At 37.2% G+C, this 21,315-nt stretch overlaps 1 protein-coding gene across 2 annotated transcripts in view; it reads right to left on the reverse strand.

The window, feature by feature from the left end:
* Positions 1-6,263: 6,263 nt before the first annotated feature.
* Positions 6,264-21,315, reverse strand: part of srgap3 (SLIT-ROBO Rho GTPase activating protein 3) — a 101,505-nt gene continuing 86,453 nt past the window's right edge. For both annotated transcript variants that reach the window (XM_056253754.1, XM_056253755.1), the window contains exons 18-22: positions 21,021-21,094; positions 15,103-15,283; positions 10,558-10,707; positions 9,999-10,308; positions 6,264-7,474 (exon numbers count right to left, since the gene is read on the reverse strand). In XM_056253754.1, coding sequence (XP_056109729.1) covers positions 7,037-7,474; positions 9,999-10,308; positions 10,558-10,707; positions 15,103-15,283; positions 21,021-21,094 — 1,153 coding nt within the window. In that variant the 3' untranslated portion in view covers positions 6,264-7,036. The remainder of the gene's footprint in view (positions 7,475-9,998; positions 10,309-10,557; positions 10,708-15,102; positions 15,284-21,020; positions 21,095-21,315) is intronic.

Genomic DNA, 21,315 nt, shown 5'->3' on the forward strand with positions numbered 1-21,315 from the left:
GCTGCTGAAACAGAACAAAAACAGTAATTACGTCTAAAAATGTAAGTAACTTAATTTTAACTATTTGTTTATTGAACTGTTATGAAATCAATATCTTGGTTTCAATCGTGCTTGCATTCAGGAAAACAGCACTCTGGTCGTCTATAACGTTATATTGTTTCTTAACTATAAATTTGACGGAGGCGGCCGCCTCATAATTGTCTATGCAGGAAAACCCCTGCAGATTTCAAACTAGCAATAGCCTACTCCCTCACCGTTGTGCCATCGTTTCGTTAGCTTGCGTATCGTTAGCTTGAAGAGCTTGATGTGAGCGTAGTGTGAAGTGGCTGAGCTGGTTAAAGCGTGAAGCCTTGTTTATACTCGACGCGTCCGCATGAGCCAAAAATGACGTCATTGTAACGGCGCGCGCGCCTCCGCATCCCCTAGACACCATTTACTACACACAGTAGGCTCACACATGGTGCATTTTTAATTAATAAATAATAATGAATACAAATATTGGTGTTTTTTCTTTGATTTTGAAAACTCTTCGCGATCGACTTAAAATGCTTCCAAGATCGACGGGTTGGTGACTCCTGTGCTACACTAACCATAGTTTAACCATGGTAAACTGTGGTTGTACAAATGTATATCAACAAGCCAAATAACATGGATAGCCTACTTACACTTTTACTATAATAATAAAAAAAAAAAAAAAGGTTAATTTTTGTAAGGGGTGAATTGTCCTCACAATGTCTTCAAAACAGGGAAGAGGGACACATGTTGGGATTAAGTAATAAATGAAGTGACTGAAAGGAGAGAGAGTTATATTGTTCATGTTTACGTCTTGTTTACTAAGAGTCCCTCAGGTGTAACAAATGGGATTTTGTTTATCACAGGTTCCCTGTTATTTGCTTACACTCCATGCCTGATTGGTTGCCTATAGCATTATGACAAAAATGAATAATTGATTGACCTTGTAGCCTATCTCGCTATTGCACTCAGAGAAAATCAAAATGCACTTTGAAAGACACCAGACTTACTGCGGGCTTAATGGTTTCCATTTGTTGTCACAGTTTTGACCACATTTGGTGTCACAAATAATAACCCATACAAAAATGTTCTATATTTCAAAGACAGTCTTCTTTCGTTCGACTACCATCTGAGCCCATAGTTCTCTTGCCATCTAGTGGCCGGATTCAGTACTGCAAGAAGGTGCAGCAAGAGCACTACATCCCAGTAAATACCCTATGGTAAATACACTGAGAAATTTCACGAAAACATGTCCGGGTTACGTTTAAAAAAAAATGGTGGCACTTCACAATAATGTCCCATTAGATAACGTTAGCTAATTCATTAACTTCCATGACCTAACATTGAGCATTTTATTTGTTACAGTATTTATTGATCTTTGTTAACATTAGTACAAATGCAACTGTTCATTGTTAGGTCAAGTCATTAAATAATAGGCCTATTGCAGATGCAGCTTTTGGGTTTAATAATGTATTGGTAACTTTTGAAATTAACATTAATTAAAAGTAATAAATGCTTTAGAAGTATTTTTCATTGTTAGTTCGTTAACTCATTTAGTTTCTATTGTAAGCAAATGGAACCTTATAGTTAAGTAAAAAAAAAAAAAAAAAAATTAGAACAAAATAATTTGCATTATTATTATTCGATTATAATTTGCACAAAGAAAATGATGTCGTTAATTTCTTGAATTTTGTGATATGACACCACAGGTACTTGTGTCAATTAAGCACACATAATTAAGTATAAAACTTGATTAAAAAATGTAAAATGTAACAAACACTAATAATTTATATATATATATATATATATATATGTTATACAGACAGTATATATATATATATATATATACACACACACACACATATATATATATATATACACACACACACACACACATATATATATATATATATATATATTCTAAAATGTTATAATTTTATTTACTTAGGAGTATAGTAATAAGAATGTGTTTATAAAATATTAAAATTGTTGCTCTTTGGGCTGAAAAATCAGGATATTGTAAGTTTTCAAACAGAACTAAGCAAGTGTGATTCATATTATGTGTTGCATTATTACATTATGAATAAAAGAATTATATGACGTGGGCTTCAATCAATCAATTTCAACTAAAATGAAAATAAAGAGACAATTCAATATAAGGTTAAAAAAAAAGTATTTATTTGTACTTAAGAATGGTTCACATCCAAACAGTGGGATGGTGTAGGATAACATCACAGAGGGGTAATCCAACCATTCAAACACTCATTTAAGAACAGCATCACTAGACAAAATGTGTTTAGAGGAGAAAAAAGAAAAGAAAAAACGACATAAACGTTTTCACAACCCACTACTATAGACAGACGGCACTTTTGTCCTGTTGAACATTGTGTCCAGAGAAGGAGAAAGCCTATTTTTTTCCCTGTTATCTTAGCGTACATACAATATAGACCCACTGTGGCATACGTACAATACACTCCCAATGTTGCATACATTCCCAAAACATACTTCCAGTAACATCACATACAGTCTATTAAGTACAGGGATGCACCAAGTGCCTTAGAAATCGTGCAAGTACCATACAACATCCTATTATCAGACCAACACGGTCTTAAATACTGCAATGCATTAGGTTGGGTAGAAGATTTAACTTAACAGCAAAAGTATACGCTTTTCACAGCACAGCCTTGCGTTCACTGGCAGAGGAGAGATAAACAGAGATGAATGACACAACATGGATTGAAAGGCCATGACTATTTGAGTATGTTACGGATGGCAGTTTCTGTAAACTCGATATCATTTATTATCAAACATCGGCTCGGTACATAAGCGCTACTATACAGTATGTAGATGAGCTGTACAACAAAGAAATGTGAGAATGTAATGCACTGTTCTTCCCAGCAGAACGAGAAGAAGTCTGACACTCAAGTATTTAAATTCATAACACTCAAAGGCATGATTACAGCATGAGTAAAGACAGTGTATGAAAATCCAAGGGTGTGAATTTCTCAACATACATACACTGATTTATGTGAACCTTTGGTGCATGGCTGCTAGTGCAAGCTAGAGTTAGGAATGCCTACAATGACAGTAAGACAAGATATGCTGTAGAACGTGTGAAAAACTTTCAGAAATGTGGTAGCAATTTCACATTTGTACCAAAAAGCTTCAAGTTCTGCCAACAATTTTTATTTTTCCTGCGCATTGTCAATGAATGAGCAATACCAGCAATGACCACCAGAGGGAGACTATGAGAAGGGACAGGCCAAATAAGGCCACCAGAGGGCAGTATTTGTCTTAGCCCTTATATGTAAAGAAAGGTTTATCTGGTAAATCCACACTAAACAAGACTCAACTGGTATTGTAGGGCCTGGTTTCACAGACAGGGCTTAGATTTAGTCAGGATTTGTCCTTAGTTCAATTAGGACATTTAAGTAACTTTTATAAGCGTGCCTTCGAAAAAATCATTACTGATGTGCATCTTGAGACAAAACAATGGCACCGACATATTTTAAGATTAATCAGAGCAAGTTGCTTTCAGTTAAAACATGCATTTTAGTCTAGACGAGGCTTAAGACTTGTCTGTAAAACTGGGGCCAAGGGTTCCCACACATTTATTATTATTATTTTAAATGATGATTACTGGACGAGGTTATATTAGTAGTAAGTAGTAATATTAAAAATATATATATTTTTAATAATTATTTTACATTTCCATAGAATTTTATTTCTAGCCAATTAATTATGTTCCTGCTGAGAACAAGAAAAATGCATACCTGTATGAACTATATTGCATACCTGTAATTTCGAGGCCTGAAAATCGTTTAATTCCCTGATATTTCCCGGTTTTCTATGGCCATGGAAACCATGTACTGCAAAATTGCAAAAGGATGTCCCTATAAGTCTCTTTTATACATCGAATTATGAATTCTGCATTGCAATATTCTGTTTTCTTTACTGTAAATATAATCAAGCCATTTTTTAAATAACATTTTATTTCTAGCCAATGTATTATTATCGGGCTGTGTTCAAAACACACACCTGTGTTCACTTTAGAAATTTTTACCGACTTTCATGTAAACGACTTTCGAAGGTCTGGAATTGAAGAATTCCAGGTTTTCAATTGGAACCCTGTACTTCAAATCACAGAAGGATGACTATAATGATTATGAATAATGCATTGCAATATTCTGCATGTTTTCTTACTGTAAATAGAATTAAGCCCTCATCCATCCAGGTGTAATTATGCAGAAGTGATATAGATGTGTGCCCTAGTAATCATGAAAAATAGTCCTTATGCATGTCGTATGTTTAAATGGTGCCTACTGGGAAGTGATATGGTAAGATATTAGAACAAAATTAGAATCCCTTCCTGAGATGAGTCTAATCCTTGCAGCTATAGACCCAGTTCCTGGCTGAAAGTGAATGTATTTCGGGACATAGTGTGTTGTATCTAGGAAAAGGCAGCACTGTTATTCTTTGAACAGTGTTGCTTATTGGTAAAGAGAAGCACGTGCTCGCCGACATGCGGACAACAGGCTCATGCTACTACAAAGCTGAGGAATTCAGACAGAAGCTAATTACCAGTCTTTGCCGAATCATTTGTTAAAAGAAATTCGAGATGGCAGCAACAGGGCATGGAGTCTTGATTTTCACTTTTTTATGCTCCTAACGCAAGAGCAAATCAGCATGGCAACAACGAGAAATGTAAGACTAACAGACACGTGATGTAACAAATCAATCATGGCTTTAAATGCAAATCTAAATAGTTCTTGTGCATGGTAACAGTACTGTTTTTTATATGTCATTTCTATTTTTTTCAAAGCTACACAAGCTCTCGCATACGGTCACTCTGATTGGACTGCGTGAAGTGGCAAATCCTAAGGCAAACTGTAAAAGTAAAATCAGTGAAGATGAGATTAAAGCTTTGGGTTCAGTGTATTTAAGTGGATATCTAGGTCAGTCGGGCAAATTTTGTTCACGACTGGGTATTCCCTCTTCAAGCACAGCTCAGGGAGGAGGAGTAACGCTGAGGATGAACCAGAGATGATATGACAGATTGGGGGCAGAAGCTTCTCTTGTTGGAGCTGGTTTCTCTAGGCTATTGAAAATTAAGATTGGGAGGAGGGTTGTGTATCTCACCAGAGAGAGAGCGGTATATATTTACAAATGTATCATTCATTACACTGGGAAATGTGCAGTGCTTTGCACCATATATCTGACATAAACAAGACTGTTTTTGGGTGAATCTCACAACAAGATGTCCGGATTATCCCAAAGCCAAGACAAAAAAAAAATTATAAAAATATATTTTGTATAAGAAAATGAGGCCTATTTTTAGGAGATTTTTGTATTATGATATTATTGTATGGGCTATTGAATATTTTAAATCGTGTGGCATGGTGTGGTATGGATTTATAAATGTAGCATTAGTTACACTTGGAAATATGCTTTACTTCGTATTTGATATACAAATTTTGGGGGAAGCTCATTTGTCCATATAATCCCAAAACCAAAAGAAAAAATATGAAAAGGTATTTTGCATAAGAAAATGAGACCTATTTTGAGGATTTATATAGGGATGCCGAATATATCGGCCACCATATCGGTATCGGCCGATATATGTTCATTTTTATTGTTATCGGCCCGATAAGAAAATTTGGCTGATATATTAAAGCCGATAAATAATGGATTATTTCCTTCAGATGAGACATATTTGAAATATTACTGGAATCACTTCAATAAAGGAAATTATTGGTTATCTGTATCGGCCAAAATTTTCATATCGGTACATCCCTAGATTTATATCACTATGACATGGACACATTGTTTGATTCACCCTTTTGAGGTCACAAAAATACTGGCCACTTGTGTAACATCTGGTTATTTTAGTAAGTATTAATATTCATATAATCAGTTGACAGAGTATATATTATTGGATACAAATTTGTAATTGATGGATGCTTGCAATAATATGGAGGGAGCTCACGGGAATACCCTAAAACCATGTAACTTTAGAGAATGAAGCATTAAATGCTTTTTGTATTAGGAACCTGATGTGATCCAAAAATTAGGAAAAAAGTGGAACACTCCCCAAACTAATCATAACAATAATGGCTCAGACTGACTATTGATTCATTATTTGTTTGCTTATTGGTTGTAAAAGCGTTTGCCATTCTAGTCTCCCTGCCTGGTCATGTCCTCGGCTGTACAAAAAAGAATCTACTCAAACTTTATATACAAGTAAAACTACATTTTACCACAGGTTTCTTAAAATTAGTTGGTATATTGGTTTTCTGCATCTCATATATGTATACAGCTTGGCTATGTTGTTACTTAGATGTATATCGCTTATTCTACAAACGAAAGGCATTACAAGTTCAAGTACAGTATATCTCTATTTACAACAGCTCAAAGGTGGCCATGTTAGACAGTCTTTGAGTGACCGTTTGGTTCTATTATATGTACAGTCCAGTTCTTGAAGGAGGGACTTATCGCTTATCTTAAAACAGTCCTCCAATGAATAACAGAACTCTTCAGGCCAACCAGTGCAGAGAATCTTGCTCTAAATAAAGTTCACATAAGAATAAGAAGGCCAAAAAGGACAACTTAATATTAAAATCTGAGGTAAAATTAATAATAATATAAAAACAAGAGGATTTTTTTTAATCATACTTTATATAATGCAGCTCAGTTGCATGGAATTTACCCTATAAAAGTCTTCTTTTTTTTCTTGTATTTTACTCTTCTTTTTTTTTGTCTCTTTCACAGAGAGGACAGGAAATTATGGGAAGAACAGAATAGAATGTGGGAGATCACCTGAGCCAGACTCAACTCATATCATCCACAACCAGGCTCAACGCCTCAGAGCACGCGTGCCGACCACTAGGCTTCAGTTTCGAAATCTTCTAGGCTCAAAAAATACATCGAAATGAAAATGAAAAGAAAAGCACTCCTGAACTTCCTCGCTGGAGCATCGTGCCCCGGTTCGCCCTCACCAGCACAGGTAGCAGCATCACACCGCGGGCTACATGGTTCCAGGTTTCTCGCCCGAGTTGGCGGAGGAAGCTGCAGCACTGCTTGCGTTGTTTGGAAAGATCTTCTCTGTGGGGGTCACGGCAGGGCTTCCCACCCCAGATGAGCTGGAGCTGCTGGAGCGGTGCTGCGTGGGAGGGGGGCGCATGGGTCTCATAGGTGGAGGTCTGAGCTGGGCTCCGGCAAATCTGGCGGACAGCGCCGGTTTGAAGGTGGTCATCATCTCGGAGGTGGAGCTGCTGCTGCGCCTCAGGGCCGCGTCCGGGTCCCGGATCATGATGGTGTGTAAGGGGCTCGCTGGCTCTGAGCTCACTGGGTTCTTGAGCGGTTCTAACGTATCCAGAACTACGTCGGGAGCTTGTTTGGCTGTGTTCTGCCGTTCCAATTCACGGAGCTCATGAAGTGCAGTGTTCATCGTCTTCTCAATGTCCTGTAACAAAAATATTGTTCAGTTTTTAAAGACAATTTAATCCAGTTAATGAAGTACCATTAGGAAAGCTATTTTTAACATAATGCCTAATATATATATATATATATATATAACCTAGCTTAAGTTTTTTTTCAGAAGTATGTATTGAGTTAAACAAATGTAATGTTTAGTTAATGCACATTTGGTTTCATTTTAAACACTATTTTCAAGCATTTTATTCATAACCTAGTTTTTTTATATATATATAAAAATTGGGTCATGATGAATATTTTTCATCTCATTATAAATTTAAATAAAAAAAAAAAAAAAAAAACTTTGTTAACCAACAATTTTGTCTGTAATTGTGATTACAGTGAGTGAGATTAACACTGAACAATTATTCATCTATATTTTTAGGCATTATGTTAAAAATAGCTTACCTAATGGTACTTCAGTATTAACCTGTCAAGTTTTTCTAATATAGCAAAGTCAAGCATTAGGGATTTGTTGAAATCCTCTAGCACCACTAATAAGAACCATGCTGTAAGAAAATGATCGATAACTTCAATTTGTTGTTTTCCTGCACAGAAAGTATTTATGGAGCTCTATTGCCTTAGACATCTCTCATCTTTCCTGGGGATTCATCTTACTTTCTTCCGGAGCGGTCTAGTATATCACGGAAGCAGATTATGTTTGATATACACACAGCGTCGCTGCCGTTCTGATAGACTATAAACTCACTGCTTTCCATTCCTCTTTCAAGACCGACCATCTCCGTTCTGTCTTGCAGCTGAGCATGCCATAAAAGTTTAATGCTCGGAAGATAAAAGGCTCATGAAGACACATGCTCACGCACACAAAAAGTACCTTGCAAGGTCTTATTACCGAGCAGACGTCATCAATAACCCCACACACACCCCTAAACACACACCCCAAACTAAACACATCAAGCAGTAATGTTATTTAGATCATGTAGTCTGTGCTTATAATGCATTATCAATTCACAAAACAACACATTTCTCTCCAACAATATCCATCATGCCTTCATTTTGATGTCTGTATTCAGATGTCTATAAGCCGTTTTCTTTTCATTAGGTGAGCGTAGACACAAAGGGGCCATTACAAAAGATCATCAACTGTTCCATGTGCCACAGACTTCATTATTTAATCGTGTGCAAATGAAAAAGATGGATCAGTGCCAGCCTATCCCGTTCATGCTGATATCTGTCTTTAGTGCCAGCTCTTTGTTTCTGCTGGACTCAATCTTGCCAGCTTCTTTAGGCACAGAATTATAGGCTAATTGCAAGGCTCAAAGAGAAAGACCAAAAAGCTTTCATGACTACAACTTAAAAGTATTTCTGAATCCTTTTGAGCTTTGATTTATACGGGTACAAAATATAAGAGGATTTATGGAACACTTAGTGAAAATATTTGAATGTTTGATCTTATAGCAATATAAATTTATGTATAAAAATCATGTATTTAAATCAGGGTAATTTAAATAAGATTGTATTGAGCTGTCTATATCAGAGCTATGAGCTATGTATAGAGCTATGTCTATATAGCACTATATAATAGTGCTGTCAAATCGATTAATTGTGATTGATCGCATCTAACATAAAAGTTTGTTTATATAATAAATGTGTATGTGTATACAGTTTATTATTTTATATATATATATATGTGTGTGTGTGTGTGTGTGTGTGTGTGTGTGTGTGTGTGTGTGTGCGTGTATGTGTGTGTACACATACACACACATATATTTATATATATATATATATATATATATATATATATATATATATATGCATACATACAGTATATATATGTGTGTGTACATAGCCTATATATATATATAACAATACACATATATTATATAAACACAAATTTTATCTTAGATGCGATTAATCGATTTGACAGCACTAATAGAAAATTAATCTTAATTAATTTGATAACTTTTGTGAATAATTAATGGTGCTTGTTTGTTATTTTTCTGTACATAACTCTGCCTTGACTTGAATGATACCTCAAATAGTGATTTTTTTCTCACAAACCCTCACAGACACACACACACACACACACACACATACATACATACATAATATATATATATATATATATTTATATATATATATCTGTATATATATATATATATATATATATATATATAAATAATACTTCTGATGACAGTAACTACATTTAGCGTGTAAAAAGGACCATAAAATAAAGCGTTACCCATTTTCATTACTTGAAATAACATATAACTGAAAAAATATGCAAAAATGTAAACTTTTTTTTATTTCAGCTAGATTTACTATATTAACCATTTTCATTTAGTGTAACTTTATGACCTTAATAATTAATAAACACGATATAGACATACATGCATACATATAGACAATAAAAATGGAAAGTATAAAGAAAAAATCTAATTAAAAATATTAATAAGAACAATAATAGTCTCTCAGTGATTCTAAAATAACACTGTCTTGCTCTACAATACTGTGAATTTGAATGAGAATCTAAAAAGTGTGCTCTCGCTCACCTCTGCTAAAGCCTCAGCCTCCAAGGACTTGTGGTCCCCAAGGCTGCTGTGTCTCGTTGCTCCTGGAACAGGCCTGAGTGGGTGACCTTCAGGATAGACCTTCCTCTCAGGGTAGTTAATGCTTCCTGCACTGCCAAAGGTTCCCAAACGTCTCTTCTCAGGACTCTCTATGTGGCCCCGAGTGACCGCCACTTTGTGTGGGCTGCTGGGGCAGGCTGCGGCCCGTGGTGGTGTGTCTCGTGGAGGACTGTGAGAGTCAGTGCCAGTGCGGCGTCGAGGAACGGCAGACCCATCCGAACGCAACCTAACCCTGCAGAAATACACAATAAGATTGTAACAAGCTTAAATACAGACAGTCACACTGTGTTTTAGCTCAAAGCTGACTGCAAATACAGTACAGTCTAACGATTTTTGTTAAATATTCGTGTGACAAACAAGCCTTAAGAGATCAGTAAATAAGCTGCGAGGAGAAACAGGATAATTCAGATCATTCTTTTTTTCTGAGACTGAAAATATGTGGAATAAATACAAGCAGAATTCTGTGTAATCAGCCACTGACCGGCCCATGACCCCGCCAAAGTTGTAATCATGCGAAGGTTCACACGGGGACTGCAGATCGTTTTTGGATGAGGCTTTATCGTCCAGTAAAGGTCCACTGCTGGCCTCGCTGTCAGCCTTCTGACTCAGACTATCAGAGAACGCATCATCCCTAAATAGAAAGAGACAAAACAACTTTTCTGTTTCTCTGCAGACCACTGATGGCTTATGAGGGATTCCAAGCAGTGCAATTTGATTGATTAACAAATAGACCTAAATAATTAAAATACATAATAAAACACTTGTTTATCATATGAATAATTTGAAAACAAAACCACAGGCAAATTTATGGATTATATAAGTGAAGTCGTTTTAAAATGTAGGATACTGTATATAAACTAAGTACACTACTTAAAACTGTAATTGTTTTGTGCTGTCACTTTAGTTAAAACATGCTAGTTCATCTTCCAGTGAAAATAGTAATATTGTGAAATATTATTTAAAGGGATAGTTCACTTTGAAATTAATTTTTGGTATGTTTTAGCTTACCTCAATGGCATCCAAGATGTAGGTGTCTTTGTTTCCGCAGTAATTTCAATTTTGATATTTTTAGGTCAAACCGTTCTTGTCTGTCAGTCATATAATGCAGGTCTATGGTCACCACCTCAGAGAGCATGCACAGAGAAGTCCAAATTAAACATGATTTAATGACTCGTAAATGCAAGTACACATTGATGGCCTAAGACACGAAACGAGCGGTTTGTGTGAGAAAACGAACAGTATTTATATCGTTTTTACCTCTTGTAATCACTCATTGATTACACAGAGATTCGGCTTCGTAAAATCGTCTTCCATTGCGATTTCCAGTATATCTAAATATGTTTAGATCTTCACAGTGAAAGGTAACACTTCCGAAATCTCTGTGTAAACAATGAGTGACGTAAACGCGCGAGAGATCACTTCCGTCGCTTTCCGGCGCTTGCGCAGACCGAAGCGCCCGCGCCCTCAGATCACTTGGACGTGGCTGTGGTTAAAAGAGGTAAAAACGATGTAAAAACTGTTCGTTTTCTCACACAAACCGCTCGTTTCGTGTCTTAGGCCATCAATGTGTACTTACATTTACGAGTCATTAAATCATGTTTAATTTGGACTTCTCTGTGTATGCTCTTTGAGGTGGTGACCATAGACCTGCATTATATGACTGACAGACAAGAACGGTTTGACCTAAAAATATCAAAATTGAAACTTCTGCGAAAACAAAGACACCTACATCTTGGATGCCCTTGAGGTAAGCTAAAACATAGCGAAAATTAATTTCAAAGTGAACTATCCCTTTAAAAAAAAATTAATAACAGGTTTCTTTTTGAATATATTTTTCAAATGAATTTATTCCTGTGATGGCAAAGCTGAATTTTCATGAAGACATCATGAAGACAGTCAACTTTTGAACGGTAGAGTACATCATAATGTTCACCAGCTAAACTGTCACACACACACAAAAAAAGTACATAAAGCTGGCAATGAAACAAGCCTCTGGTTTCTTATTTTTCAGTCCCAGCAGCCCCAACATCCCTCTCACTTCATGTCTCATTCAGCCCACAGCAAGCAAACATCCACTGATCACAGTTTCACAGCATATTCTCGGCCTGCTTTTACAGTTCTCTTGGGAGACGACAGCAGAAGGTGTTTGGTAATCTGAAGCTGTTGAATGTCACATTCATGGGGAAAAAAGTCTCAGAAAAAGTCAACAGCCCAAGTGTTTCATTATGCAATCTTTCAGCAGTCCTGTTTACTGACTGCCTTTTGGCACTACATGGATTGAAGTAAATGCTTGTTGAACACTTAATTTCAAAACCATTGCCATTAACAGGAAGCTGATCCACTCAAACAGTGCCCATTCTTCTGGTATGGCTTTTCACTAGATGTTTGATGCAGTTTGCAAAATATTTCATCTCAGACTTTGTGTACCTTTCATTTTTGAAGCATTTAAAGGTATAGTTTAGGCCCCCGGACCTAGACTCACGTACGGCTGTTACCGGAAGCCAGTGATTACAGTTTATAAAGTTATAAATATGGATATTTTTCCATTGCACATATTTTATATTTACAAAAACGCATCGCTTCGCTTTAGAATCGTATGAATTACTTTTATGATGGATAGATGCACTTTTTTGGGGCTTCAAAATCCAAGTTACTATTCAATCCCACTATAAAGCTTGGAAGAGCCAGGATTTTTTTTAATATAACTCGGTTGTATTTGGCGGAAGGAAGAAAGTTATATACACCTAGGATGGCTTGAGGGGGAGTAAATTATGGGATCATTTCCATTTTTGGGCGAACTATCCCTTTAAGTCACTAGATTACTGAAAATAAACATCATATGGCTATGTTGTGTTTAAAGCATTTTGGGGTTGAATTTACAGCAAAAATAACTATTGTGATAAAAGATTTTGGTTATTCCGCCCACCTCTACTGTAGTGTAACTGGCAGCCGGTTGTCTCCATCCTCTTTTCATTTTAGCAACCTCAATTTTCCTTATTTGCTGCTGTCAAATCTTGCAATATTAGGAATGGGGCATGGACTGACCCTTTTAATAAACTCATTCATCAAACTGACATCAGTTAAACCATACAAAGAGATAATGAGCATGTCATCATTTTAGTAATTACTGAAACAGCGGTAGGACAGTTAATATCAGCCGTTGATATAAATATGACCAACTCAAGGACACTGCAATTTCATGTCATCTCAAGACCTTATAAAAAGTAAGAGAGAAGATTGTCTTTCTTTCAGCTCACTTTAACCTTAGTGAAGCATGTCATGTCCCACTGCACACAACAGGCTTTGACATAAATGCATGCCTAGCACATTAGGGTGCCGCTAATGCTTGGTACTTCAGAAACACAATTAGGCTTATATAGTGTAAAGGCCTTTGCCAAAGACTTCAGAGCATTCTTCAACTGCCACTCAGTGCTGTTAAAGTTTAATTAAAATGTAAAGTGTTAATGGCGAGAACTATTTGATTCTCACTTGAGCTATTAAGGTATGAACTCAGGCCAGATGGCCTGGTTGATTAGTCATATATTACCCAGAGGGCAACACTTTCACAAGGCAACATGCATTGGACTGTCCTGTAACTAGTGCCAAGACTCCCGTGCATAATAATAGGAACTACATTTTTCTGACAAAAATGTGGTTGGTGCAACTGCTAAGTTGCTAAGATGTTCTGACTAGTTTTAAGCATGTTGCTATGTGGTTACTTAAGGCTGGAATACACTACATGACTTTTGCTCAGATTTTTGCCCTGATTTGCAGTCTGGATAAGTGAGCACTAATTGCCAAAAGTCTGCGCCAGTCTGCAGATTTTGGTCAGTCAGAGTTGACAGATTTCACAGAAAAACACGTACTGTAGTGTGTGATAGGCACAGACTCCGATTTTTTAGCTTCAGACTATGGCCCCATTTACACTGCATGGTTCAAGTGACCCAAATCCGATATTTTTTTCCTCTCATGTGGCACAGATCGGATATGACCCATGAACGTGTAAGCAGGAAAAAAACGCATGGATTCCGATTTTCTCAGATCGGATTCAGGCCTCACTCATATGTGGTAATAAATCGTATATGAATCGAATACGTGCATTTGCGTGTGCCATGTAAGCAGACTTGGATATTCCCCAGTAAATGCAAGTCGTACGTCATTAAAAAAGTGAATTCAACTCAGGTGGACACCACCAACTGAAATCACATGACTTATTATAGGCGCCATGGAGGACGAAGGATACACACAGTGGAGCAATGCAGAGGTTTCATGTCTTTTGAGTGTTTGGGGTGAAGGGAGAGTGCAGGCAAAAATGCAGGGTTGTTACAGAAATAAATCCGTGTTTGAAGACATTTCACGAGATATGGGGAGGCACGGTTTTAAGCGCTCGTGGCTACAGTGCCACCGTAAGATAAAAAGCTTAATGACTTTTAAAAATATTGTGGAAAGCAAAACACTAGATAATTTTATTCGCATCTGCATCCATTGTATTTCGTGCTGTTTTACTTCCTTTTCTGGGTCAGAACGTCTACATTTGGTAGTTTCAGCAGTGTATAGTGTAAATGCAAAAATCAGATACAGGTCACTTTTAAAAGATAATCTAAGCGGGTCGTCAAAAAAATCGGATATAGTCAGAAAATCGGATTTGGGCATCAAGACCTGCAGTGTAAATGCAGCCTTTGATTCCATGCAGTTGGAGGATATCAAAACCTGTTATCTGTGAAAAATCCTAAATTAACTTGTCAGATCTTAATTTAAGACTTAAGATAGAAAGTTTCTGTAATATGCCCCCTGGACCCTAAATATGGCTCAGGTTCCTATCGGATTTTTTTCCACCAATTTGATCACTTTTGATGCAAACATCAAAGTCTTACTCAAAAAAAGTAATAATAGGACCTTTCTTTAACAAGCTGCAATGAGGTACCACTCATGTCCATAGCAAAAAAACATTTGTGTTATGCACCAAATAATAAAATAACTAAAATGAATTATATTAAAAAAGTAATTATTTAGTATAGATACTTACAGGTCTTGTACTACTATATACTGGTGGGGTATGAGGCCGTCAACCCCGTTGTGTCTGCCCTCCCACCAGTCTTCAGATGCACGATGATACAGCAAAAGGGATGCGCCTTTTTTGAAGGACAACTCTCGAGGAGTCCGACCCATGTAGTCAAACTTTGCAATGGCTTCAATCTGCTCCACCTCTGTGTGTGTATGAGAGAGAGAGGAACAGTGAAACTAGGGCTCATTAGCATGTTTGCACAGAGAATTATGTCAACAAATTTTCAAAGAGCTTTAAAGCACTGCAACAGACTCAAATGTGTCATGCTCCCAGCTGGTTCTCAGCAAAACACAGGCACACACACACACACACACACAATGTCCAGACCAGTTTCCAATTTGACTGTCCAGACCTAACGCAAAACTACTGCACAACACTGAACACACACACACTATATATATATACAGGTCCTTCTAAAAAAATTAGCATATTGTGATAAAGTTCATTATTTTCCATAATGTAATGATAAAAATTAAACTTTCATATATTTTAGATTCATTGCACACCAACTGAAATATTTCAGGTCTTTTATTGTTTTAATACTGATGATTTTGGCATACAGCTCATGAAAACCCAAAATTCCTGTCTCAAAAAATTAGCATATCATGAAAAGGGTCTCTAAACAAGCTATTAACCTAATCATCTGAATCAACTAATTAACTCTAAACACCTGCAAAAGATTCCTGAGGCTTTTAAAAACTCCCAGCCTGTTTCATTACTCAAAACCGCAATCATGGGTAAGACTGCCGACCTGACTGCTGTCCAGAAGGCCATCATTGACACCCTCAAGCAAGAGGGTAAGACAGAAAGAAATTTCTGAACAAATAGGCTGTTCCCAGAGTGCTGTATCAAGGCACCTCAGTGGGAAGTCTGTGGGAAGGAAAAAGTGTGGCAAAAAACGCTGCACAACGAGAAGAGGTGACCGGACCCTGAGGAAGATTTTGGAGAAGGACCGATTCCAGACCTTGGGGGACCTGTGGAAGCAGTGGACTGAGTCTGGAGTAGAAACATCCAGAGCCACCGTGCACAGGCGTGTGCAGGAAATGGGCTACAGGTGCCGCATTCCCCAGGTCAAGCCACTTTTGAACCAGAAACAGCGGCAGAAGCGCCTGACCTGGGCTACAGAGAAGCAGCACTGGACTGTTGCTCAGTTTTGCATGTCATTCGGAAATCAAGGTGCCAGAGTCTGGAGGAAGACTGGGGAGAAGGAAATGCCAAAATGCCTGAAGTCCAGTGTCAAGTACCCACAGTCAGTGATGGTCTGGGGTGCCATGTCAGCTGCTGGTGTTGGTGCACTGTGTTTTATCAAGGGGAGGGTCAATGCAGCTAGCTATCAGGAGATTTTGGAGCACTTCATGCTTCCATCTGCTGAAAAGCTTTATGGAGATGAAGATTTCATTTTTCAGCACGACCTGGCACCTGCTCACAGTGCCAAAACCACTGGTAAATGGTTTACTGACCATGGTATTACTGTGCTCAATTGGCCTGCCAACTCTCCTGACCTGAACCCCATAGAGAATCTGTGGGATATTGTGAAGAGAAAGTTGAGAGACGCAAGACCCAACACTCTGGATGAGCTTAAGGCCGCTATCGAAGCATCCTGGGCCTCCATAACACCTCAGCAGTGCCACAGGCTGATTGCCTCCATGCCACGCCGCATTGAAGCAGTCATTTCTGCAAAAGGATTCCCGACCAAGTATTGACTATTGAGTGCATAACTGAACATAATTATTTGAAGGTTGACTTTTTTTTGTTGTATTAAAAACACTTATTTTATTGGTCGGATAAAATATGATAATTTTTTGAGACAGGATTTTTGGGTTTTCATGAGCTGTATGCCAAAATCATCAGTATTAAAACAATAAAATACCTGAAATATTTCAGTTGGTGTGCAATGAATCTAAAATATATGAAAGTTTAATTTTTATCATTACATTATGGAAAATAATGAACTTTATCACAATATGCTAATTTTTTGAGAAGGACCTGTATATATATATATATATATATGGAATAATATTCATTTATTTATTTATTTTAAAGTACAGTTATGTCAATGACTTTTGACATTGGGTGGGGCTACTGAGTATGAATGCAGGATTAGAAACCAATAGATTGACAAAATGTCACTTTTCAACACAAAAACTCCATAGAATAATTGCTGTCAATCTCTGGAAACAACACAACAAGACAAATCAAAGAAAAAAATAAAATAAAAAACAAACAAAAAAACATGAAACACTGCAATGCAAAATGTCCCTTCTACACAAAAACAACAACAGCAACAAAAATCAAACTTTTGAACAATGCAATATTGCTAAGACAAAAATACAGTTCAACATTAACAGGCTCATGGACAGCAAAAGGTTGTATGTTAGTTTATTTCTCAAATAGACCCCATATTCCATATCATAAAGATTCACCTTCATCACATTATGGTCTTACACATCAGAGGATATGATCTCATCAGGACCACAAAGAAACAGGCACAGTTCTAATATAGATGGGCTACTAAAATGCAGAGTGGACTTTATCTAAATCCTATCAAATCTGCCACCCAGCTGCCATTTAACGTGACCACTGCCATCATATGACCACAGATCAGTTCACGCTTCACGCCCACCCCAAACCCCCCACCCTCCCACCCCAGACGCTGCCAGGGGCAAACAGACAGTGGGGTCATTCAGGGTTAAGGAGATATACAGAGCAAATCAGCGCTTGGCAGAAATCTCCAAGTCAAAAAAAACAAAAAACAATCAGTTTCATTAGGGTCTCCACCCAGGGGTGAAATTAAATCCAGGCATGGCACAGAAGTGGAAGGAAAGAGGAGGAATGGAAATGGAGAGAGAGAGAAAACCAGCCTTTGCTATTCTGTATGTCGTCTGATTGTTTCCATTGTGACTGCACCTGATTGGCTGGATTGAAGGCTCAGAATCTGATTGCGGTTTCTCAGCATGTGTCGAGGGTTACAGGGAAAGTTGAGATAACGCTGTTTTGGAGCTAAAGCTTGTGACTTCAAACAGTCCTGAAGTCACGCATAAGGCGGGCTTTAGCTGATGAGCTCCAGAGGGAAGGGTCATTTATCCTGAAGTATGCGTTTAATTCAAAATTGCAAGTCATGGCTGGTCATTCAATCACAATTTGTCTTTTATAATCCACCTTATTTTTCAATGCAGAAGTAAGCTATTTCCTGTGAAGGTGCTGGATTTCCGATTAATTAGGTGCTATAGGTAAATCACTAGAAGAATGAGAAGAAGTAAACAGTGGAACTATTTGAGCTACAAACCAGTCTGTTTATGATTGCGACGATAAATTAAAATAATAGGATAACAAAAACCAGTTTGCAAGCAGCATAACAGACTGTTTTTTTACAGGAAGCCTTCCACATTTGAACTAAAAATAGATAGCCCGCTAGGTCACTTACATTATCTGAATGTACTCCATTTTAAAGTCACCATGAAATCAAAATCGACATTTCTTGTTTTTTTTATGGAATATTGCAGTATTTATTATAAATGATTTATAAATGATTTATTTTTTTAATTCATGTGCCATCGTAATCTTTAATCAAAATAGTTTCCCGTCAACAACATCTCTTCTCTGTTGATGTGCTTTTCGGCATGAGGACAGGACAACCTGTCACTCACATGAGATCACAGCAATAGCAAACCACAACAATCCAATCAATTCCCGATGGACAAAATCAAGTCTCGCCCCTAATTTCTTTTTCTGTTCCGCCCTAAATTTTTTCTTGTCTTTTTCAGCACTAGAGGGACCTAAGCGGGAGGGCCTGAAAACAGATGCCGAGGTTGTGTTGTTTCTGCTCCATACAGGAGTAACACTGGTTTGCTGTTTTACAGAACCAAGATATGCTGTTGTTTTAAATGTTAGCTATTGTAACAGGACAGTTTTGAGTGTCATTATTTGTCTTGAGTTGGTGTGTAGCTGGCGACTAACAACAAACTCTTGCTTGTATATACTCTAGTGTACTGTATATACATTTTTTGTCCTTGTCGTTTGATCGTCATCTTCACTTTATTTTTCACAAAGCATTATTTTGCTTGGCTTCACCTATGATTAAGAGACATCCACTCTTGCATTGCGTGTTCATTCATTTTGGGGGCGAAGCAATGAAGCGAGGGATGTGTTTATAAAGAGTGTTACTCAGAAATCGCTTACTGCACCTTAAAGTGGAAAAAAGTGCACCTTTAAATAGAAAAACAAACCATGCTCTATTTTTTTGTGATAAAAAAGACCAATTCTTAATTCATTAGTTAAAGGGTGAACCGTTTTAGAGAAACTGAAAAAAAAAATTGGTATGACAATTCAATTGGTTTAATGAGCAGCATGCTGTATGCGTGAGATGGTATCAGCAATGTGGCTGGTGTTTTGGGTTAGCGAGCGAGTGCAGCTCCATCAATCAGTAAATGAAGGGAGCAGGCGCAGGAAGCCCTGTGAGACCTGTTTACTCACCCTGAACAAAGAGTGTGCAAGAGAGAGGGAGAGAAGGAAAACAAACTGATAAAAGCCAAAGGAGGAGGCAATTAAGCAGAGAAAACCAGGGGCTGAAAGAGAGAGATGAAGCACAAAGATTGCTGAAACTGGGCCGAAAGAGATATTTCCGTCTGCTTCTTCATTTAATATAGCAACGGAAACGTTGCTAGACAATGTTATCATTTATATGTGAGAAATGAAGAGGGTGAGGCGGGGGAGAGGAAAAAAGCAGAGGGAATGGCTTTTTTTTTTTAAAGACCTGGAATCTCAAATAACCCTTTATGAATCAGTGCTGCCAGTTTTCATCTTTCTTATCTCCTCATAGCCCACCAGCCAATAAGGATGCACACTGCTTAAAGGGCACAACTCTGATTGGCTGAACTAGATGTCAGTCATGATTTTCACCAAACACCACAGCCTGGTGTGTATAAAGCATTTCTTTATTATTTATTTCTTCTTAATCAGTATTTTTGTTTTCCTGTAAAAAAATAAACCTTTTTAAAAACGAAAAATAAAAATGACCTTTATTATTATTACTTTTATTTTTTTTTAAGAACATTTTGAAAGAAAAATTGTACACACAAAAACTACAATGACAATATGACTTGGTTTCAGAGAATATATCATAAATTACGTTTTTTTTTTTTTTTTTTTTACCCCACTGGAAATGTTTTATTAATACTAAAAACAAGAACAAACTTTATACCAGAGGGGTAAGAAAAATCTATTTCATTTGACATAATCACTGAAAGCATGTAACATCTGAGATATTCTTGCTGCTCAAGTAAATGCAATTCATTTTAGGACGGTTAGATGTTTTACTGGAAAACACGACACAAATACAGATTTAGCACAGTCAAAGTCTCATATTGCCTCTGGTTGTATAAATAATATATGTATATATATATATATCAACTGTTTAGATCAAACTGAATATGGCCCAGATGTTTCAATGCCAGTTTTGACATCTGATGTCAATTAGGTGTTTGACATGCATGTGCGCGTGCACACACACACACAGACACACAGACACACACACACACACACACACACACACACAGAGAGAGAAAGGTCAGCCAGTGCACAACACAGCAATGCTAATCAGAACATCATCTTCAAAATAACACAAGGCAAAGCTATTTTTCTGTTTTTTAAGAAGCAATATGTGGTCATTTTGATTCCATTCACTCCAAAGGCTAGCATAAAAATCGGACTGTATTCTATTCTACTCTATTCTTCTATTGACTAAGCTAAAAACCACAAATGCTGATTTCTGCTTTTGATTATTTGTGGTCTCTTATGCAATAGAATTGAATACAACATCCTTCCATAAGAGACAATAATAAGAGTGTGTATAAAGCAATGAATGAAAAAAATGCCTGTACCATCATCGCTTGTGTGTGGTTCGGTGCAGTTGTCTGCTTCATCAATGGTGCCTGGTTCACTGTGAGGGCTGTCACTGTGTGAATATACAAACACAAAGAGAGGGAGACGTTTAAGAACGCAGTAAACACAATAGCTGCACATGTGATAATGCCAGCATTGGAAAAACCATGGCAATTACAGTTTTGCAATGTCACGCCATTAGTTATCAATCCTGTTAGTATCGATATTAAAGACTCCATCAAATGGTTTTGACGAGCATAGAGGACTAAAACACACCAGAGTCACATTTTGATT

The sequence above is a fragment of the Rhinichthys klamathensis genome, unplaced genomic scaffold (genome assembly GCF_029890125.1).
Source record: "Rhinichthys klamathensis goyatoka isolate OS25496 unplaced genomic scaffold, OSU_Roscu_1.1 h1tg000109l_1, whole genome shotgun sequence".
NCBI classification, from domain to species: domain Eukaryota; kingdom Metazoa; phylum Chordata; class Actinopteri; order Cypriniformes; family Leuciscidae; genus Rhinichthys; species Rhinichthys klamathensis.